The sequence below is a fragment of the Protomyctophum bolini genome (assembly GCF_963924005.1).
Source record: "Protomyctophum bolini genome assembly, chromosome: 11".
Taxonomy (NCBI): domain Eukaryota; kingdom Metazoa; phylum Chordata; class Actinopteri; order Myctophiformes; family Myctophidae; genus Protomyctophum; species Protomyctophum bolini.
This window is the reverse complement of record NC_137872.1, coordinates 37,653,618-37,677,048: the sequence shown is the minus strand read 5'-3', so window position 1 is coordinate 37,677,048 and position 23,431 is coordinate 37,653,618. Positions and strand designations below refer to the sequence as shown.

The following is a 23,431-nucleotide window of genomic DNA, read 5'->3' as shown; positions in this document are numbered from 1 at the left end:
CAGCTATGACCTTTTTCATGAAAAAAAATGAGTAGTGATATGGCTGACTGAGTAAAATAAAACAATCTACCTGAAAATAGATAGCTATAAGCATAGGCGGCGGGTGCATAAGGCTAGGGAAGGCTTAGCCTTCCCAAAAATTATCCTGGGTATTTTTTTAAATATATATAATATATGTGCGCAGCATTATAGAAGGCTATTGTGTGTGTGTGTGTGTGTGTGTTGTCGCTGCCCCCTGGTGATCGCTGATCGGATATAGGCTATACACTACAGCAACTGGCCTAATCAGCATATGATTGACTACTATTGGTGTGTCTGTAAACCTCGTCCTTCCAGTCGCTTTGTAGCAAAGAGTAGCGCACGCTGGTTTGTTTTGGGAAACAGCAAAACGCAAAATGTATTTTTCAAGGCAAAGATAAAGTAGCCTAATTCAGAAGAAGAAGCTGTGAGTCGGCTGTCAGAACTCAGTGCCCGCACGGTTCACAGTTCACACCACTGCAGCAACACTGACACGTTCAGCGGAGTGACTGCTGTCTCTGTGCCGTCTGTGAAGGGCCATGAGCCGCGACTCCCGGAGGGGCAGCAACACCGCCGGGTAATCTACACTGACTGACTCGAGACTTGAGAAAAAGACGTCCAAAAGTCGTTGTCTGTATAGGCTAATTCATTGGTAAAAGTATGCTAAATAACTCATTTTTAGACCATCTGGGAAAGAAATAAATAAATAAATCCGCGGCGGCGGCCTCGCTTCGCTCGGCCGCGAGAGTCCCCCCCCCCAACGCAATTCTATAGCCTACCCAAAGGTAAAACGCACCCGCCGCCTATGGCTATAAGTGAAGAGCAATTTCCGCAATTAATATTTCTGCAATTTCCATTTCCGCAATTTCCTCAATTTCCATTTCCGCAATTTCCATTTCCACCATTTCCGCAATTTCCATTTCCGCATTTCCGCAATTTCCATTTAAACCATTTCCGCAATTTCCTCAATTTCCATTTCCGCAATTTCCATTTCCACCATTTCCACCATTTCAGCAATTTCCGCAATTACCATTTCCGCAATTTCCATTTCCGCAATTTCCTCAATTTCCATTTCCGCAATTTCTGCAATTTCCGCAATTTCCATTTCCACCATTTCCGCAATTTCCATTTCCGCAATTTCCATTTCCACCATTTCCGCAATTTCCGCAATTACAATTTCCGCAATTTCCATTTCCGCAATTTCCATTTCAAACTATTAATGGCAGCTGGGTTTCATCATTCAAATAAAATAGAATTCTGTCCGTTTAGCTATAAAATTATGTCAGGGAATAGGGATACACAGTATATGTCTTTCATTTGCATTGCATCTCCCCCCCCCCCCCCCCCAAGCTTTTATTTTCGTTCGAGTAATAGTACAACTCTAATAGTATTACTTATAATAATGTAATTAAAGATAACTTCATTCAGATTTATTTATTTTTATTTCATTTTCCAGATTTTTTTTTCCTTTTTTTTAGATTTTCATTGGTGGGCCAGTCATAATGGTCCCGCGGGCCTGATGTGGCCCGCGGGCCTGAGGTTGAGTATCACTGTCGTACGGCATACTATAGCACGCCGTTTTTCATCATTTTTGAGGATTTGAAATAAATGAAAAAAACGATGGGTTATAGCCCATGTTTTTTGAAATTTTGAAAAAAAGTTATCCTCGTTTCTCATCATTTTGGACCATGGGGGATTTGTGTCTTTTTTCAAATCCTCAAATGTATAAAAATGGCGTGGTATAGTATGCCGTCCGAGGCCAAGGGCTATATAGCCCATAGCCTATATTGTGCAGTTTTTTCATGATTTTCAAGATTTTTTGTAATCGTCTTGTGGTTCATACATTCAAACGTCTAAATAAACAACAGCACAACAAACAATAGACAAATCTCCTGTTTACTTTATTTCTTTTTTGTATCAATGTTGTTACTCAAAGGCAAAGGAAGTTTGTGTTGTGGCAGGTAGAAAGTTCCTCAGTGAGTTAGCACACTGGCCACATGATCTGGATATTGTGGGTTCAAACCCCACTCAAGTCTTTACGTGCAAGACCAATTTCCAGAAGAACAACTTCAAAACAAACAAAAAAGCAAAAAAGAGGTTATCTGTGCAAGCTCAAGTAGGGAAATCAATCACAAAGTAGTTTGAGCTCTGTGTCTGTTAGGATGTCACACTGTTGATCTGTAGTAGATTGTAAAGTGAAAGGATCTTCCTGCACCAACTGGCTGTCTGTGTGCCCCTGTGACATCACTCATATGGAGCCAAGTGATTTGCTTGTGATTGATACTGTTAAGACAACACACTCCATATTTGGGCATAGCTTCTTTGGGAACTCCTTATATTGGTATGGCTGAGTCGCGGTGACATGAGTGTGATGACGTAAAACAAACAAACGGACAAATAATCATACATTGATGATAATAATCATAAAGTACTCTAACTTAAAGGTAGAGTAAGTGATTTCACTTAATTCAAATATCACTTATTTTTTTGTTTTGTTGTGATAATCCTCTCTACTATAGAGTGTGCTGACCATATAAGGAGTTCCTCCCTGTCCCCAGTTAACCCCTGGGGGTCAAAAAACCTTAGGTTTCGTTTTTTACTCTCTATCCTGATTGGACGAAGGCTTAGGTCCCACAGCCAAAAACGAAACCTAAGGTTTTTTGAGTGAAATCACTTACTCTACCTTTAAGTATACATTAGTATTATTATTTAGAAACCTGACTTTGAACTTCTCAAACCTGTATGGACCAATAGTGATCTACAACCTCACAGCACATTGTGCAGCAACAAGTTGCCCCCTGTTGAAGACCCGCATGGTTTAAACTGTTCCTCATTTTGCTGGGGACCCCCTGGAACCCCCTTCAAGGACCCCTGGGCCCACATTGAGAACCAGTGTCAAACCACCTGGCCCCTCCTGCTCGTCCTCCTCCAAGTCCACCATGCTAGGTTCTCTGCAAAGTCCCACATGTCGTTGTCCTCCTCCTTCCTTCTCCTCCTCCTCCTCCTCCTCGCCCACGCCTGCCTCGACTCCCCTCGACTCATCGCAGTCCTGCACGCGGCAACCTTTGCCATGGCTGGTGCTGCCGTCAGTCTCCTCGATGTCAGACCCACTGTCCTCCTCCTCCTCCTCCTCCTCTCCCGGGCTGAGCTCAAAGCGGAAGTTCCCTCCGCCTGGGGGTAGGTAGCGGGCGTCCTCCGCCTCCGCCTCGTCCAGGGAGGAGGTGGGGCTGTGGGGGATGTGGCGCTGGTACCACTCCCTGTTGTCCTCCAGCGTGTCCAGGATGTCCTGAGCGTCGGGGTGCACCAGGTCGGCCCACGTCTCCCACAGAGGATGGACGATGTAGTCGATGAAGCCCACCTGCACAGGAGGACAAGATGGACGCCGTGGGACACAAGGGGATCGGTTTATTATAACCCATTCGGGTGTTTGAAGCATTGCGTTTATACTTTAGCTAATGAAAAATAGCAGATCTACAAGCTCATAGCTAGCATAGTCTGCTATTTATTTTTAAATGGTAAAAATGTGTCGCAAATCTTTGAATATATACTCTTTCAGAGATAACGTTTTTAAGTCAAATCTTTGCTTCTGCATGGGGGGGGGGGGGGGGTCACTGGAACAACATATTTTTAGATGGGGGTCGGCGGCCAAATGCAGATATTTTTTGGGGTCCTTGACATGAAAATGTTTGAGAACGACCGACATAGAAAAAAACACAGGTTTTTCAGAAAACTGTCAGGATTTGGAAGGCATCTGTAGAATCCTCCTCAGGTCTAAATGGGTTAAATAAAATCACACCCGTGTGAAGTGAGGGGCGCTCATATCGTCTCCTTAATCCCGGCCAATAACAATTTGCGTCCTCACTTTTGTCTTCAATGTTTGTCTAAACACAGACATTGTGAAAACACAAACACTCAAAACTGGCCATTCATAGTCAATGGCATTCAATGTCTGCGTTTCCACAAACAGCTCTGGCCATTCATTGTCAAATGCATTCAATGTTTGAGTTAGGACAATGTTTGTGTTTACATACACAAACCCTCAAAGCTGGACATAGGAGGGGATGGCGCCCCCTCAAAAATGAGAAACTCATTGTGGTTTGCTGATGAATGCTGTCTGCGTTTAGGTATTCGGAGGAAGCACACCACTTAGGCTTCTGTCAAACTATACGTTTCAGTCGCCTCGCTATACCCAGGCTTTTATTTTCGTTCACATTCGGCTCAAAAATGAAAAGCCCGGAGAAACCCATTGCAATGCGAGTACTTTAAGTACATTTCGATGCCGATATACTTTTGTACTTTTACTCGAGTACATTTTGTAAGGTAACTTCTAGCTACTTGTTGCGAACGCAGTGAGCACTTACTATGAGACCTAGCAGATCATGTCTGTCTGTGTGTGTGTCTGTCTGTCTGTCTGTCTGTGTGTCTGTCCCGCTATCCAAATATGGAGTGTGTTGCATCAGCAATCACTCAGCTCCATATATGGGCACAAAAGGGGCCAGGTCCACTCAGCTCCATATATAGGCACAAAAGGGGCCAGGTCCACATATACAGTAACAGCGGGACAGACACACAGACAGACAGACATGATCTGCAGGGTCTCAGCTGCGTTCGCTTCCCGCGTTTCGCGTCTTACTGGTAACGTACAGAGTACATTGCAGTATACTTGTACTTTAAAAAGTGAGTACTTTTTCCACCACTGGAAATTAGATGTTTGCCCGGCCCGGGGGCCCAAACTAGTGAAAACAGCAGATCTACAAGCTCACACCAGCGTTTGAAAACCAAACCGTCTTACGGGTGTGGAGCTAAAGCGTCTGGAGACGGGTAGCCTGGAACTCACCTATGCTTTTTATGGCCTAGGCAGCTCCCGGCAGGATCCGCCGGGAGAATATATGCGCAGCTGCGCGACATGAGACTAATTACTTAGAGCGACAGAGAGAGAGAGGAGCGTGTGTGTGTACATGTGTGCGTGTGTATGTCAATTTTACAAAGGTGCAGACAATCAGAAATCAGCAGAGAGTGAGCAATGTTTGCGCTACTCTATGCCGAATTGAAGTGGACTCAGACCCAGACTTTTTTTTCCTCCCTGGAAATAAAAACGTCTGGGTTTCCGAGGCTAGGGGACGGGGACAGATAGCGAGAGCGTGTCACCTGGTTCTTCTCCACGGAGGCGTTGTGCTTGTCACACATGGGGCTGACCTCGATGCACATGTCCCGCTCTCGGTCTCCCTGGCCGAAGAACTCCTCCGTGATGCGCTCGGTCCACTGGCGGTACAGCCGCAGCGGCTTGGTGGGGTTGCTCAGGTCGGCGCAGTGCACGATGTTCTGGAGGACCTGGTAAGTATAAGTAAGTAAATTTTATTTATATAGCACCTTTCAGAAGAGAGGACTCACAAAGTGCTTTACATACAATAAAATCACACCTGTGTGAACCAAGTGGTGCAACTCCCCTCTCTCTCTCTCTCTCTCTCTCTCTCTCTCGCTCTCTCTCTCTCTGCTCCGTTAGATTAGCGATTTGCGTCCAGCAGGTGGCAGCAATGTCACATACTTCTGTCGTTCCAATTTCATGCATGCGCACACCACTCATGCTCATTTGACGTACATCACAAACAAACACACAGACATTGCGAGCTGGTTGTAGAAGTGGTTGCACCACTTAAAAATACAGAACAAGGTAACAAGCAGAACAATGCAGATAAAACATGTGCTGTACAATTCAGCTCAACCAGGACAACAATATGATCATCATACGTACGTCATAAATCAAAAGGTAGGTTAATTAAGTTTAGGTTGAACCATCCACAAATGCTTGTTTAACCCATTCTGAACGGGAACCCATTTTGGTATTGGCATCACGTTATGCTTTAGCTATTGAAAAATAGCAGATCTACAAGCTTGTAGGTCTGCTATTTTTGAAAAATCGAAGAACGACTGACATTTTTAGAATCTGATCTCAGGTCAGAATGGGCTAATCAGACCAGTGTGTGTCCAGTGGAAACCTCGTATGAATCTGATCTCAGGTCAGAATGGGTTAAAAATAAATGTTTTGAGGCTATTTTTTAAAATGCCCACAGAGGAGGAAAATCTCAGTGCTAGTGGGAGAGCATTCCAAAGTTTGGCTGCTATACGGCCTGAAATTATTTGTCACCTTTTAGTTATTAGTTTGGTGGAGGGTGGGTCTAATAGACCCCTGATTTGCAGACCTAAGGGCCCTTAGGGCCACATAACGAGGTACCAGGTCAATCAAGTAGCCAGGGGCCTGACCATGCATCGCTCTGAAGGTGAGCACAAGTACCTTGAACTGAACCCTGAAGTTCACCGGAAGCCAATGCAAGGAGGCCAGGATTGGAGTGATGTGACCTGAGGGGGAACCGAACCGCCCACAGACCCACTGTGACTTGGTGTTGTTTTTGGTTTTAGTTTGAGTCATATGGCTGTATGATGCGTGTCTTAACTTAAGTAACCAGGTCTTATTCCCTATAACTTGAGTAAACTAAAGACCTGGAGGCGTGATCATCAATGCCATTTGGCTATTCTGAGTGGCCAAAGAGCATTGATGCACGCCTCCAGGACTTTAGTTTACTCAAGTTATAGGGAATAAGACCTGGTACTTAAGACACGCAAAATACAGCCCATAGACTCTTGGTAATAGTCGCATTTTAGTCACCTGGAATGTTTTAGTGTTTCAGTCCACTGAATGTCATATGGTTTTAGTCGACTAAATCTGCAGTTGATTTAGTCGACTGAAATATTTTGGCGGGCATTGATCGCAATGACTGGAAATAGCTGACCTATACAAGCCCACAGCGCTGATTTTGTAGATCGGGTATTTTCAGCATGCAACTAATTTGTGCTGGATCTCTTGTCCACTAGTCCCTTCCTAACATTTTTAGTCTATTTTTTGTCTGTCGAAGAAATTGTCAGTATATTTAGTCCTAGTTTTAGTCATCATAGCTTAGTTTTTTTATTTAGTTTCCATTTAGTTTTCGTCAGTGGAAAAAGGTAGTCGACGAATAGTTTTGGTTTTAGTCGAGGAAAACAACACTGTTCTGGACTGGGTGACCTGAGGAGCAACCACACGGACCCAGCAATGTAAAAACACCAGGGTTGTCCCGATCCGATCACGTGACTCAATTGATCGGAAACGGAATGGCAGCAAAAAGAAAATGTATCGGGACATCTCTAGTATCAATATTATATCCATATCATTAGACTGGATATTGTCTGTGATGTTGGATATTGTACTATTGTGATTCTATAAAGTGTGTAAATATCCGATCGGGAAAAATCGGTTATCGGCAGATGCTCAAAATTAAATTATCGGAATCGGAACGGGAGCAAACAAACGTGATCGGGACATCCCTGAAAAAAAAGAAGATACATTTTGACATCCCTGCATCAGGGGGTTGTCTATTGGGAGAATGAGAGTCAGAGACATAGACAGACAGATTCATGGTTTTCAAAAGAAATATGAAAATCATGAAAAACAACAGACTAACTATAGTGTCGTTTTTCATGATTTTGAGGGGTGCTAGCCCCCTCCTATATCCAGCTTTTAGTGTATGTTCACAAACTTTGTCTTACACAAACATTACATTCCCATTGACAATGAACAGAGAATCTTACGTCAGCGTCTGAGCAAATGGGCATCTTGCCTATTTTACATCATGATGATGTACGATGATAAGAGCGACACTCGCATCACATGGGGGTGATTTAAAAAATAAATCTATTCTCGTCCATGCTTAATCCTAAACTATTTTGTTGCTCGATATAGAGCACCGAAGTCTGACGTCAATATCGGTAGAGGGTGCAAATCCAAGGGTTCATGTACTTTTTATTTGCATTGTAATCCCCATAGGGGGATTTTATATCGCCTCATATAAGTAATGCGTTTGAAAAATAAACATCCCGGCCACTTCACTCATATGGATATGAACTGATTGAGATAAAACGCTATTGTTACTGCTACTGAATTAGTTACATTTTCGCCAAATTGCGGAATTGCAGAAATTGCGGAAATGGTAATTTTGAAATTTTGAAAAAAAAAGTTAGCCTAATGGAAATGGAAATGGAAATTGCGGAAATTGCGGATTTTTTTTTTCATTTTTTCATTTTTTTTAAATCCTCAAAAATGATGAAAAACGGCGCGCTATAGTATGCCATACGATATGGGCTATAGCCCATGGTCCAAAATGATGAGAAACGAGGCTAACTTTTTTGTTCAAAATTTCAAAAAACATGGGCTATAACCCATCGTTTTTGTCATTTCGTCATTTTTTTCAAATCCTCAAAAATGATGAAAAACGGCGCGCTATAGTATGCCGTACGATATGGGCTATAGCCCATGGTCCAAAATTATGAGAAACGAGGCTAACTTTTTTTTTCAAAATTTCAAAAAACATGGGCTATAACCCATCGTTTTTGTCATTTCGTCATTTTTTTCAAATCCTCAAAAATGATGAAAAACGGCGCGCTATAGTATGCCGTATGATATGGGCTATAGCCCATGGTCCAAAATGATGAGAAACGAGGCAAACTTTTTTTTTCAAAATTTCAAAAAACATGGGCTATAACCCATCGTTTTTGTCATTTCGTCATTTTTTTAAAATCCTCAAAAATGATGAAAAACGGCGCGCTATAGTATGCCGTACGATATGGGCTATAGCCCATGGTCCAAAATGATGAGAAACGAGGCTAACTTTTTTTTTCAAAATTTCAAAAAACATGGGCTATAACCCAACGTTTTTGTCATTTCGTCATTTTTTTCAAATCCTCAAAAATGATGAAAAACGGCGCGCTATAGTATGCCGTACGATATGGGCTATAGCCCATGGTCCAAAATGATGAGAAACGAGGCTAACTTTTTTTTTCAAAATTTCAAAAAACATGGGCTATAACCCATCGTTTTTGTCATTTCGTCATTTTTTTCAAATCCTCAAAAATGATGAAAAACGGCGCGCTATAGTATGCCGTACGATATGGGCTATAGCCCATGGTCCAAAATGATGAGAAACGAGGCTAACCTTTTTTTTCAAAATTTCAAAAAACATGGGCTATAACCCATCGTTTTTGTCATTTCGTCATTTTTTTCAAATCCTCAAAAATGATGAAAAACGGCGCGCTATAGTATGCCGTACGATATGGGCTATAGCCCATGGTCCAAAATGATGAGAAACGAGGCTAACTTCTTTTTTCAAAATTTCAAAAAACATGGGCTATAACCCATCGTTTTTGTCATTTCGTCATTTTTTTCAAATCCTCAAAAATGATGAAAAACGGCGCGCTATAGTATGCCGTACGATATGGGCTATAGCCCATGGTCCAAAATGATGAGAAACGAGGCTAACTTTTTTTTTCAAAATTTCAAAAAACATGGGATATAACCCATCGTTTTTGTCATTTCGTCATTTTTTTCAAATCCTCAAAAATGATGAAAAACGGCGCGCTATAGTATGCCGTACGATATGGGCTATAGCCCATGGTCCAAAATGATGAGAAACGAGGCTAACTTTTTTTTCAAAATTTCAAAAAACATGGGCTATAACCCATCGTTTTTGTCATTTCGTCATTTTTTAAAAATCCTCAAAAATGATGAAAAACGGCACGCTATAGTATGCCGTACGATATGGGCTATAGCCCATGGTCCAAAATGATGAGAAACGAGGCTAACTTTTTTTTTCAAAATTTCAAAAAACATGGGCTATAACCCATCGTTTTTGTCATTTCGTCATTTTTTTCAAATCCTCAAAAATGATGAAAAACGGCGCGCTATAGTATGCCGTACGATATGGGCTATAGCCCATGGTCCAAAATGATGAGAAACGAGGCTAACCTTTTTTTTCAAAATTTCAAAAAACATGGGCTATAACCCATCGTTTTTGTCATTTCGTCATTTTTTTCAAATCCTCAAAAATGATGAAAAACGGCGCGCTATAGTATGCCGTACGATATGGGCTATAGCCCATGGTCCAAAATGATGAGAAACGAGGCTAACTTTTTTTCTTCAAAATTTCAAAAAACATGGGCTATAACCCATCGTTTTTGTCATTTCGTCATTTTTTTAAAATCCTCAAAATGATGAAAAACGGCGCGCTATAGTATGGCGTACGATATGGGCTATAGCCCATGGTCCAAAATGATGAGAAACGAGGCTAACTTTTTTTTTCAAAATTTAAAAAAACATGGGCTATAACCCATCGTTTTTGTCATTTCGTCATTTTTTTCAAATCCTCAAAAATGATGAAAAACGGCGCGCTATAGTATGCCGTACGATATGGGCTATAGCCCATGGTCCAAAATGATGAGAAACGAGGCTAACTTTTTTTTTTCAAAATTTCAAAAAACATGGGCTATAACCCATCGTTTTTGTCATTTCGTCATTTTTTTCAAATCCTCAAAAATGATGAAAAACGGCGCGCTATAGTATGCCGTACGATATGGGCTATAGCCCATGGTCCAAAATGAGGAGAAACGAGGCTAACTTTTTTTTTCAAAATTTCAAAAAACATGGCCTATAACCCATCGTTTTTGTCATTTCGTCATTTTTTTCAAATCCTCAAAAATGATGAAAAACGGCGCGCTATAGTATGCCGTACGATATGGGCTATAGCCCATGGTCCAAAATGATGAGAAACGAGGCTAACTTTTTTTTTCAAAATTTCAAAAAACATGGGCTATAACCCATCGTTTTTGTCATTTCGTCATTTTTTTCAAATCCTCAAAAATGATGAAAAACGGCGCGCTATAGTATGCCGTACGATATGGGCTATAGCCCATGGTCCAAAATGATGAGAAACGAGGCTAACTTTTTTTTTCAAAATTTCAAAAAACATGGGCTATAACCCATCGTTTTTGTCATTTCGTCATTTTTTTCAAATCCTCAAAAATGATGAAAAACGGCGCGCTATAGTATGCCGTACGATATGGGCTATAGCCCATGGTCCAAAATGATGAGAAACGAGGCTAACTTTTTGTTTCAAAATTTCAAAAAACATGGGCTATAACCCATCGTTTTTGTCATTTCGTCATTTTTTTCAAATCCTCAAAAATGATGAAAAACGGCGCGCTATAGTATGCCGTACGATATGGGCTATAGCCCATGGTCCAAAATGATGAGAAACGAGGCTAACTTTTTTTTCCAAAATTTCAAAAAACATGGGCTATAACCCATCGTTTTTGTCATTTCGTCATTTTTTCCTCCCTGAAAATAACGCAGAGACAGTGTTTATGTTTGCACCACAATGCTTATATGAAACGATTTTAAGATGAGCCCCATGTTATTCTCCATAGAGGAATTACTTCCGTGAACCGGGCAGAACCAGGGGATGAGCGAGTGACGTCAGGACTTCGGCGCTCTAATGTACAAATAGGTCAACAATACAAATTACGATAGTTTTGTGTGCACCCAGTGACCCCACCAAATGACCCGGAACTACTTCATAGTCACAAAAACCAGACCTGAACTCACACCACGTGACTCTGAACTATACTATGCAGTGTAAAGATCCAGGTACAGTGCCGTACCTGTATCCTGTCTGAGTAGTTGTTCAGCAGCAACATCCCAGAACTGGTCACTTTCTTTGCCTCCACCATGGTCTTCAAGTCTGCTAGCAGGGTCATGTGCTTTGACATGTCCGTAGCTAGTACCTACGCATGCACGCACGCACACACGCACACACACACACACACACACACACACACACACACACACACACACACACACACACACACACACACACACACACACTTGAAATGTTTATTTATGTACACATAATGAGAAGTACAGGAATACCTTGTTACTGTACAAAGGACATAAACACTGCCAGTGCAGTTTGACAGTGGGAGAGCAGCCAGTTACAACGTGCATGGACGGCAAAGCATCGTTACATACAGTACCCTTTGTCAGGGCCCTTTGTCTAAGACAAATTTCTTCCTCGGGAGACTAATAAAGTATATCTCTATCTCTATCTCTCTACAGCTGACATTGCGGACACAGGGCAGCAGACATAAATCATGGATAAAGGAAACAACGCCTCCTCCAAATTGAGCGGCTTCCTATAATGGCTGAAACTGAGCAATACCTCGCTGACTGCTTGGCTCTACCTTTTGGAAAGGCTGGGCCATTTGTAAGCCCCTCACAACAACCAACGTATGCACATGCCCTATAGGCTGCCAAAGATAAAAAACTAAAAGTTTTCATCGGACCACCCAGAAGAGAAGATTTAAGTTAAAAATGTAAAAATTAACATTTTACAAACACTTTCATTCGATTTTTCAAAACCTGTTAGCCACGGTATCCACACTTTTCCTGGGCTGTGTGTGCTCCAGTTCCTGTTGATTTCATTGGATATCATTGGTCATCTGACCAGTTTCTTTGGCTTTCATTGGATCAAATCGACAGGAGCTGGAGCACACACAGCCCAGGAAAAGTGTGGATACATTCCTGAACCCCATCCAAAGGCTCCCATTCACTGGCATACAGAGCTCCAGAGAAATCCCCCCTCTGGCCCCCATTAGTTCATTAACTCACAATGTCTATGACCATCTTCCTGATGGACTGCCGTTGTTTCTTGCTCAGGTTCTGGAAGATGTCACAGTTGTCCTCCTGGAGCAGTTTGAAGCCCACCGCCAGGTGGTGGTTCTCCAGCACGGAGCAGTCGTTGTACATGAGGGCCAGCTCCGAGTCTAAATGACAGAATGTATATATTCAAAGACTTGCGCCACATTTTCAAGAGTTTTCAAAAAATAGCAAAATCTACAAGCTTGTATATAGCATGGTACTCGGTGCCACACTACGAGCTTGTATTTTGCAATAGTTAAAGTATAACATAATGCTTGAAAACGCCCAAAATGGGTTCCCGGCCCTGAACGGGTCATACAGTATAGGAGACCGAAGAAGCAGGTTGGAGTCCATTATTTCCGATGGAAGAGTGCCTACACAATCTCCCCAAGAAGATGTTAATGACGTTTAGGAGCTTTAGAACACTTTCCTGGGGGTCTTTATGTGTGTAATATGTGGTTTTAGATATTTTAGATTGTAGCAGTGAGCCTGTTGTCTCTGATGTCATGGACACTGGGCTCACTTCCTTCCTGGACTACATGTTGTCCCAGTAAGACAGCTCTCCCCCTATCCACAAGGAGGAGCAGTGCACCAAAGAATTATGGGAATTGTAGTCCAGGAAGGTAGTGAGACCATAAATGAGTCCATTTATAGGATTTGTGTACCATTTTGTACACTAGTGGGTCTAATTGGGATGCTCTATCTTTTTATATGAAGCAACTTTGGTCTACTGAAAAGAAAAAGTAGAAAATGCACACTAATCGTCATTTCCTTTATTAATACAAAAAAAAAGATTTTCCCTATGACTAGCTATTTGATAATGAAAGAAGTCTCAATTCATGGCTATAGTTTAATTTTTTAGGTGCTACTTTCTTAAAGAATAATAAGAACCACTGGGCCAGGCAGCTACAAAAGAACACAGATACAGGTTTAACTATCTGAATTATTTACTGATTAAAACAGGCATTGCTATTTTGCTGGCGGAAATAAACAACGTAGAGAGGGAAACAAGTAGTGAGCAAAGCTTGGAATGAAGCTCGTTTGTGGTGCTCATGTCCTATACTGATATGAATCCACCACATGAATGTTGAAATGGGAAATGTGGGGGAAACACTCACTGGTGTTGATGAGGAACTGGTTGTTGACTCCCGGGTGATCCACGTCATGAATGGCACTGGCAAAGATGGCAGCTAATATCTCCAGGTCTGTGAACACCGCCTGAGGAGGAGGAGGAGGTGGAGGTGGAGGTGGAGGTGGAGGTGGAGGAGGAGGAGGTGGAGGAGGAGGTGGAGGTGGAGGAGGTGGAGGAGGAGGTGAAGGAGGAGGAGGTGAAGGAGGAGGAGGAGGTGGAGGAGGAGGTGGAGGCGGAGGTGGAGGAGGAGGTGGAGGTGGAGGAGGTGGAGGTGGAGGAGGAGGTGGAGGTGGAGGTGGAGGTGGAGGTGGAGGTGGAGGAGGAGGAGGTGGAGGTGGAGGAGGAGGTGGAGGTGGAGGTGGAGGTGGAGGTGGAGGTGGAGGAGGAGGTGAAGGAGGAGGTGGAGGAGGAGGTGGAGGAGGAGGTGGAGGTGGAGGTGGAGGTGGAGGAGGAGGTGGAGGTGGAGGAGGAGGTGAAGGAGGAGGAGGTGAAGGTGGAGGTGGAGGTGGAGGTGGAGGAGGTGAAGGTGGAGGTGGAGGTGGAGGAGGAGGTGAAGGAGGAGGAGGTGAAGGTGGAGGTGGAGGTGGAGGTGGAGGTGGAGGTGGAGGTGGAGGAGGAGGAGGAGGTGGAGGAGGAGGTGAAGGAGGAGGAGGTGGAGGAGGAGGAGGTGAAGGAGGTGGAGGAGGAGGTGAAGGAGGAGGTGGAGGTGAAGGAGGAGGTGGAGGAGGTGAAGGAGGAGGTGGAGGTGAAGGAGGAGGAGGTGGAGGTGGATGCGAAGGAGGAGGAGGAGGAGGAGAAGGTGGAGGCGAAGGAGGAGGAGGAGGTGGAGGTGGAGGTGGAGGTGAAGGAGGAGGAGGTGAAGGAGGTGGAGGAGGAGGTGAAGGAGGAGGTGGAGGTGAAGGAGGTGGAGGAGGAGGTGAAGGAGGAGGTGGAGGAGGTGAAGGAGGAGGTGGAGGTGAAGGAGGAGGAGGTGAAGGAGGAGGTGGAGGAGGAGGTGGAGGTGGATGCGAAGGAGGAGGAGGAGGAGGAGAAGGTGGAGGCGAAGGAGGAGGAGGTGAAGGAGGAGGAGGAGGTGGAGGTGGATGCGAAGGAGGAGGAGGAGGAGGAGAAGGTGGAGGCGAAGGAGGAGGAGGTGAAGGAGGAGGTGGAGGAGGAGGTGGAGGTGGAGGTGGAGGCGAAGGAGGAGGAGGAGGTGGAGGAGGAGGTGGAGGTGGAGGTGGAGGCGAAGGAGGAGGAGGAGGAGGAGGAGGTGGAGGAGGAGGTGGAGGTGGAGGTGGAGGCGAAGGAGGAGGAGGAGGAGGAGGAGGTGGAGGAGGAGGTGGAGGTGGAGGTGGAGGTGGAGGTGGAGGCGAAGGAGGAGGAGGAGGAGGAGGAGGTGGAGGAGGAGGTGGAGGTGGAGGTGGAGGCGAAGGAGGAGGAGGAGGAGGAGAAGATCAATCCGTTGCTTTCAGGCAGAAACCTACATCTCCATATTAAAACTATTTGTGTTTGTTTTTCCGTAAATTAATGCCCTACCTCGAGTGGTTTTCAACCTTTTTTTTCCATATCAAGGCCCATCATTTATTCAGCATTTGAGCCACGGATATTCTGTTATCGTCGGATAAGATTCTGTCCACAATTCCATGCTCTATTGACGTTGGTGCCACAGGAGAGATAACAGGCAAACGTTTGATTTTTGCATGCTCTAATTGTGTTGACTTCTTGGTAAATTAAGTAATGCAGATGTTTAACAATAATTGAACTCTTGAGAGGGTAAAATGAAACCAAAATGGACCCTTCCGGGGTCCAGTTAAACTATTCTATTCTAGAATGATAGATCATATATTCTAGATCTAGAAGGGTCCATTTGGTTACCAACTTTCCAGCATTTAGCTGGGGACCACCTGGCATTAACTGCCTGGTGGTCCCCGGACCACTGGTTGAAAAACCACTGCTCTACTTCTACAGCGACAGCAACAAAAGTATCAAAGATACTATAGCAGATCTGTGCACAGATCAGAGAGTGAACACATGGAACCATTACCATTTGTGTACACTCTCAGAGTTAAATAAACGTATGATTTCTACGATATAAATTGGGTCCCAGAGATAGAAATCCCGTTAAATTGAGATATGTCCGTATAGCCTAACGAACGCATGAACCCTTGGAATGAAAATGGTTGAAAATCACTGCTAGAACGGTAAAAATCCTCTCTTATGGGGGGGGGGGGTCCTTGACATATCTTTTCAAATGGGAGTCCGTTCCGCGGCCTAATAAGTGTTAATTTGGGGGTCGTTGACATACATGAAAAGGTTTGGGAACCACTGGTCTAAACCAACGCATGCACCCTGTTCTCTCCTCTCTCTCTACCTCCAGAGCGGGCGCGGAGAGCAGCACGTGCGTGGACTGGACGACGTCGGCGGCGTGCACGTTGCTGTGGTAGGCCACGTCTGCGTGGTAGTGGTCCTCGAGGGTCATCAGGTACGTGAGCAACGTGTCGGACGGGATCTTGAACGTCTTCAGCAGACCTCTCTCCTGCTCCAGAGGGGGAGGGGGAGTGAGAAAGACAGAGACAGAGACAGAGACAGAGACACAGACAGAGAGAGACAGACAGAGAGAGAGAGAGACAGAGAGAGACAGAGACAGAGACAGAGAGAGAGAGACAGAGAGAGACAGAGAGAGACAGAGAGAGACAGACAGAGAGAGACAGAGAGAGACAGAGACAGACAGAGAGAGACAGAGACAGACAGAGAGAGACAGAGACAGACAGAGAGAGACAGACAGAGACAGAGACAGAGACAGACAGAGAGAGACAGAGAGAGACAGAGAGAGACAGAGAGAGACAGAGACAGAGAGAGACTTTATGAAACCCACAGAAACTAAAGGCTCTACTCATACTCCCGTTTTAGGTGATGAAATGGTGGTTACCTTATGGTGTGACCACCTTTCCGGTGGCCTTAAGGCAAGCTGTTTATTTATATGCTTATAGTGATAAGAGATGTGTCCTTGAGCAAGACTCTGAAGTTACCCTAATTGCTCTGGATGTGCAGGTCGGTGCCTTGCATGATTACCGCCGCCATTGGTGTAAGAATGTGTGCGTGTGTGTGTGTGTGTGTACGTGTGTGTGTGTGTGTGTGTGTGTGTGTGTGTGTGTGTGTGTGTGTGTGTGAATGGGTGAATGTAATGCACAATCTATGTAAAGTGCCCTGGATAAAGGCTCTATATAAATGCATTCACGTGCTCCGTTTACATGCTACAAAGACACAGGCTACCATTCATTGCCAATGGAAGCCAGCGACATGAAGATGCAAAGATACAGGCTACCATTCATTGCCAATGGAAGCCAGCGACATGAAGATGCAAAGATACAGGCTACCATTCATTGCCAATGGAAGCCAGCGACGAAGATACATATAAGTTTGTTGCTGCTACAAAAGCTACAAAGCTATTAAAGAGAAAAGAAAAGAAAATCCCACTTGTGTGCAGTGAGGGGCGCCCAGATGTTTGTGGGGCATGTTGATGTTCTCGTGTCAGTGAAAAATGCAAAATTTGCTAAAATTGCAAAATGTATTTATATCAGCGAGATGACGTCGGTTTGACGTCTCTCACAATTTGACCCTAAACAAACCTTAAAGACCATAGACTTGGCTGCCACAATCACGTCATAATTTACTCTAAACAAACTAAAAGTCCATGCAGAGACCTGGCTGGCTGTGACGTAATACCTCAAAAGGTTGATCTGGTCAACGAAAGATCAATGGATGGACATTCATACTTAGAAAAAAATGGGAAAAGTGGAATCTCTTCTCTCAGCCTAGCGATATTGCAATAGAATTTCATTGAATGTTTATTGTAATATGAAAAATGCAGCCTTTTTTCTTTTACTTTCTGTCTTTTTCTTTCCCGTATTGTCTTGTTAGTTGAGTTTTTTGTCTGTCTGTTCTTCCTTCAATAAAAATTAAGTGAAAAAAAAAAAAAAAGTTGATCTGGTTTGAACTTCAGTCACAAAGATACAAATATGCCGTGGAGTTTTGTATATATCTTGTGTACCTGCCTTTGTGTGAATTCAAGGCAACAACTTCAAGGCAAACTGAAACTGTGCTATTGACATTGTGCGTGTGCGGTGTGCGTGTGCGCGTGCGATGTGTTCACATGTTTACCTGAACCACTGCATACATCACGACAGTCAGGGGCCGGTCTCCCGAAAACTCAGTTACTCTGAAAATATTAAGGCCCCATCTGTTGATGTCCTCCAACTCCTGAAATGACATCGGGGCCACATTCAGACGTTGTCACAGTATAGATGTCCGTTTGTGCCGAACACGTGCAGGCTTTCACTACATTCCCGTATCATGATGAAGACAATAACTCAAGTTTGTGCAGTGTTCAGTTCAATAGGTCTCACGTGTGTGGTTTTGTTTTTTGTGAGACTTTCCAAGTCTCTCCATTGAACAGTAAGCAGTAGACATGTGGCTTTAAACTCTGGATCACTGTATTGCCGGCGCGTGCAGACGAGGTAACAGGGGGGGGGGGCGAGTCAGTGTAGGTGGAGAGACAGCAGTATAGCAGAACTGACCATGCACAACAGAGAGCGTTAGAGTGGCAGGGGCTGGAATCCCGTAAGAGGGCACTTTAGGACAAAATTTAGGAGATCTACAAGCTCATAACGCGTCACAGCGCGACGCGTTGAGAGCTTGAAGATCAGCTACTTTCGAGGCGCAACCAGGCACTCTTTAGCTAGTGGAGATGCAGGTGTAACGACATGGATATCTAAACAATTTTTTCAACGCAAAATGCTGCGTTCAAGTTCAGGAGACTTTGGGGGGAAAAAAAAGCATTTCTCCTGAATGCTGCCTTCCGGCATGGCATGGAAAGGAGTGGCATTTTGCATTTATTTCACCGTGTAGTAAACGCTTCATTCGTGGTCTGGAGAGGGCAGTTGTGGACCAGTCAGTGTCAAGAGTTAAATTATTGTGAAAACATCTGCATTACTTAATTTAGTCTACACAATTAGAGAATGTATTGTAGAAGAATTGTTGTTTTTGTGGAATTGTGGATTAAATCTTATCCAACAGTAACACAATATTGAGGCTAAATGTCATCAGTCGTGGCTCAAATGCCAAATAAATAATGCGGCCTTTTAAACGAAAAGGGTTGAAAACCATGGATGTATACATTGTACAACGTTCTAGTCTATAGCTGGTCACAAGAAACCAAAGGGATGCACCGCCTGCACCACCTTGTGGCACTATTTGGAACTGCAGTAGCATGCATGTAGACTAGAGAGACAGACTGTACTGTTACAGCCTAATAAAGGGTTTTTGTTTTTGGTCACGGTAGGGCAGGGCGTTATGGAGAACATTATTAAATATCACCATTTATTTATTTCACCAAATACCTCAATGTTGATATTGTGACGACATATCGAGATGTTCCCTCCAAACATGCTCAGAAATAGAAAACTCGCATCATCGTACATCAATCATGAATGACGTAAAAGAGACACGATGCCTATTTTCTCAGACAATATGACGTACAGTTTTCCATTCATTGGAAATGTAATGGTTGTGTATAGGACAAAAATAGACACTTGTGCCACTGCCTATATAGGCCTATTTGCTGAGACACTGTGACGTAACATTCATTGTCAAAATGTCAATGCTGAATGTAATGTTTGTGTAGGACAAAGTTTGTGCACTAAAAAGCTGGCTATACTGCAGGAGGGGCTATAGCAGCTGCCCTCAAAAAATGGCCGCTCTACAAGCCCGAAAGTCATTGTGACGTGACTCGCCGTGAGCTTGTAGATCGGCTATTCTCACTGTATTCGAGCATTTGTCGACATTTTTGAGGGGGCGATAATCCCCCATCCTATGTCCAGCTTTTAGTGTATGCAATGTAAGCCAATTTGTGCCCCAACAACAACACAAACATTAAATGCCATTGACAACGAATGGACAACTGTGAGCGTTTGTGTGAACACAAACACTGCATATGGCAAACATTTGGTGACGAAGGTGAGGACGCAAATTGCGATTGAATGAGATGATGTATGATGATGTACGATGACAAGAGCACCGCTCACTTCACACAGGTGTGATTCTTTTTGAGGGGCACTATAGCCCCTCCTATATACAGCTCTCGTCGTCCCCACACGTCTCAATATTTGCCATTGACAATGAATGGACAAATTAGGCCATGATGTAGACGAGCAAATCGGCTAACCAATTATCACATAAATTCAGCTGTTCATGAGATGATGTATGACGCATGTATAAAGATAAGAGCGCCCCTCACTTCACACAGGTGTGTTTTTTGAGGCTATATATACAGGGTTTAATGTTTGTTTTTAGTTCAAGGTTTGTTTAAAAAAAGAATGCCATTGACAATGAAGGGAAAATGTACGTCATATCTTGTCCCTTAAACGCAAACATTAAATGCCATTAGATAATTTAATGTTTGTTTTGTCACCGTTTGTTTTACATCACCATTACATCACCATATCAACCATGAGTTAGACTTTAATATAGCGCCCCTCACTTCACACAGGTGTGTTAAAAAAAAAGCCCTAGTTAAGTTCAGGGTGTCGTTCAACACACCTTGGCCAGAGCGTCCTGGGTGTGGGCCTTGACCCCGAAGCGAAGGATGTTGAGGTCGGCGAGGTCGGCGCTGTGGCAGGACTTCATGACGCCACTGATCTCACACATCCGCCTGGTCCTCCTCTTCTCCTCGTCCTCCTCCCGCAACAACACGGGCATCTCCACGTCATGCTGCCTGTCTGGGGGGAGAGAGACATAGAGAGACAGCGAGAGAGAGAGAGAGAGAGAGAGAGAGAGAGAGAGAGAGAGAGAGAGAGGGACAGAGAGAGAGAGAGAGAGAGAGAGAGAGAGGTTTAATCTTCTGGCTAGCAAGAAACCAGGTGCTCAACCAAAAAAATAAATAGTAAAAAGGTGCTCCTGGATCAATCGGGATGAGATTGAAAAAGAAAAAAGAAAGACGGAGATCCGGGTACTCAAATATTGAAAAGAGGAGAAGACTCTTTATTAAAGCAACATGTTTCGACCTATAGCGGTCTTCACCGGCCCTGATGAAGACCGCTATAGTTCACAAACGTGTGGGTTTATAACCCATTCAGGAAGGGAACCCGTTTTGGTGTTTCAAGGATTATGTTATACTTTAGCAATTGAAAAATAGCAGATCTACGAGCTCGTAGTGCGGCACCGAGTGGCGCGATACGAACAACATATTTTCAGATGGGGGGTCGGCGGCCACATAGATATAATTGTGGCGCTCCTTGACCTGAAATAGTTTGAGCACCACTGACAAGGTTTTGGAAACGGTTAAGATTTAAGAAGACTTATTTTCTTTTTAATCCCTCTGTTGAAATAAACTGATATTAGCGTGGTCAGGCAGAATAGCATTATTTCTTATAACCTTGTTTTGTTTTTTTCGTAAATCCGTAAAATCGTATCAAAGTAGCAGCTCAAGTGGGATCTCTTCTTCCAGCCTATCGATAATGTATGAGGATGTCAATGAATGTATCCTGTAATATGAAATAATGCAGCCTTTTTTATTTTATTTTTTGTTTCGTTTATTTCTTGTCTTGCTTTGGTTTTACCATTTTTATTTTTGTATTGCCTTTTTTTAAGTGGTGCAACCACTTCCTTAAGTGACTATGTGTGTGTGTGTGTGTGTGTGTGTGTGTGTGTGTGTGTGTGTGTGGGTGGGTGGGTATGAGTACGAAAACTGCGCGCAACCTAACACACACACACACACACACACAAACACACAAGCACATATTAACATATTAACTAACTAAACAGAATCACTTAAGATCTTTGGTTTATTAAACCACAATATAGTACTTTTTTACCTAAGAATGTGTTGGATATGAACTCGGAGACCTGGATCCCTGTCTATATTCTTTTGCAAAAAGGGTGAAGTGTCCCCTTAAGATCTTTGGTTTATTAAACCACAATATAGTACTTTTTTGTTTTCTTTTAACTTTTTGTTTTACCTAAGAATGTGTTGGATATGAACTCGGAGACCTGGATCCCTGAGCGACTCGTCTCTGAAAGGTGGGACAGTTCCCGGTTCAGCATCCTCTTGAACTGCACAGACAAACACAAAGACACAACGTTCCATAAACGCGTTAAGAAGAGGAATACCACCGCGCCTCGGGCGGTATAGCCACAACAACTGTAACATCTGTAACAACATTACAGATGATATAATCACTATTGTCAACAACAGAATGTGGAGGGGTGTTTTTTTTTTTTTTTTTTTGACTGCTAGTTGTGTTTTGTTTTTTGTGTGTTTTTCTTGTCCGTTTCATTTGTGTAAGTCATGTGTATTTTGTATGCTTTATTGTAAAATCAATAAAAAAACTTTGATGACAATTTCTTTTTTTTAAATAAAAGCTCACAACACGTCCCAGAGCAGCGCGTTGTGAGCTTGTTGACAGTTATACCTGCCAATATACTGGCCTGGCTAATAAGCCAGACCGAATCAGCCGTTGGCAAAAAATAAATTGCCTGCCCGACAGTGTTGTGTGATATTAGTCTGGCTTATTAGCCAGGCTACCAATATACCACCTCCATATACCACCTCCATCATTACACCACCTCCATTTAAACATCTTCCAACTCTGGCCCTGTTCCTCTATTGAATGTACAGCTTCAAAGGTGTAAAGAATGAGGTGAAAGGCAAAACGCGGTACCTTGTCGGAGGCCATCTCGCTGACAGAGTGCCGGGTCTGCAGAGTCTCCAGCTGGTCCAGACACCAGTCCAGCTCCTCCAGGGTTTCCAGGGCCACTTTCTGCTGGTCCTCCGCTGAGAGACACACAGAGAGACACAGAACCAACGTCACATCTCAGAAGTATAACCATGACACGCTATAGTATCAGAATGTAGGGTTTACGTCAGTGACCTGGGGTCCCCAGGGGGAAAATAGCAGAGTTTGTAGATCAGCTACTTTCCAGTTCTTCTACTTTTTACTCACCGAATTGTTCACCCCAGACCCAGACTATAGGGTTCATCTACAGAGGTTGTACATTTGTAATGCTATAATAACTAACACTGCCTGCTTAGGTGTGTTCCCAGAGACTACAGAATGTCATGACATATCTGACATATACACAGACCGACGTGTCAGGAAGGCCATGAGTTGACTGACCCCTCCCAGCTCCCACCCTTCCCACCATCTCGTTGAACTCCTGCCCTCCGGTAGGAGGTTCTAAGAGCCTACATGTAGCAAGGACTGTCTAAAGAGGACGAGACGCGAAGGTCTCAACTGCGCATGTTTCTTTCCTTCCATGGAGCACCATGGAGCAACATGGCGTCGCTCGCACGGTCTTCGCGTCTCGTCCTCTTTAGACAGTCCTTGACATGTAGGAGGAAGCACCAGCAAGTTGTCCAGCAGTTTCTTCCCCCAAAACCATCAGGACACTGAATGCTCGCCATATACTGCCCCCTATAGGCCAACGTCCTGAGAGACGAACAGCACTTTATCTGTATTGCACTTTGAATGCATCAGCACTTTCTCCTGCCAAAGTTGTCTTTGTAATGTTTTTAAAAGACTTTTTTGTAATGTGTCTATCGTTTTTTTTAAATGTGAAGCGTCATGAATTGAGGAGAAAGGTATTTTTTGCTCCCATGTGTGCCCAGTGTATATTGTGGACGTGACGATAAAATCTGATTCTGAGTTACTTTGCATCCAGTGTGATGTCGGGCTAACGACGGTATG

General features: G+C 43.7%; 1 protein-coding gene across 3 annotated transcripts in view; it reads right to left on the bottom strand.

Annotated features, from left to right (window-relative positions):
• Nucleotides 1-1,900: 1,900 nt before the first annotated feature.
• The window catches only part of LOC308324496 (3',5'-cyclic-AMP phosphodiesterase 4C-like), a 31,586-nt gene continuing 10,055 nt past the window's right edge, over nucleotides 1,901-23,431 (bottom strand). For 2 of the 3 annotated variants that reach the window (XM_080776541.1, XM_080776542.1), the window contains 10 exons: nucleotides 22,406-22,518; nucleotides 21,704-21,797; nucleotides 20,286-20,464; nucleotides 17,850-17,948; nucleotides 16,060-16,224; nucleotides 13,696-13,795; nucleotides 12,548-12,702; nucleotides 11,542-11,664; nucleotides 5,167-5,349; nucleotides 1,901-3,376 (listed from right to left, as the gene is read on the bottom strand). In XM_080776541.1, the coding sequence (XP_080632667.1) occupies nucleotides 2,849-3,376; nucleotides 5,167-5,349; nucleotides 11,542-11,664; nucleotides 12,548-12,702; nucleotides 13,696-13,795; nucleotides 16,060-16,224; nucleotides 17,850-17,948; nucleotides 20,286-20,464; nucleotides 21,704-21,797; nucleotides 22,406-22,518 (1,739 nt within the window). In that variant the 3' untranslated portion in view covers nucleotides 1,901-2,848. The remainder of the gene's footprint in view (nucleotides 3,377-5,166; nucleotides 5,350-11,541; nucleotides 11,665-12,547; nucleotides 12,703-13,695; nucleotides 13,796-16,059; nucleotides 16,225-17,849; nucleotides 17,949-20,285; nucleotides 20,465-21,703; nucleotides 21,798-22,405; nucleotides 22,519-23,431) is intronic. The other variant, XR_013964920.1, reaches the window with a different exon arrangement.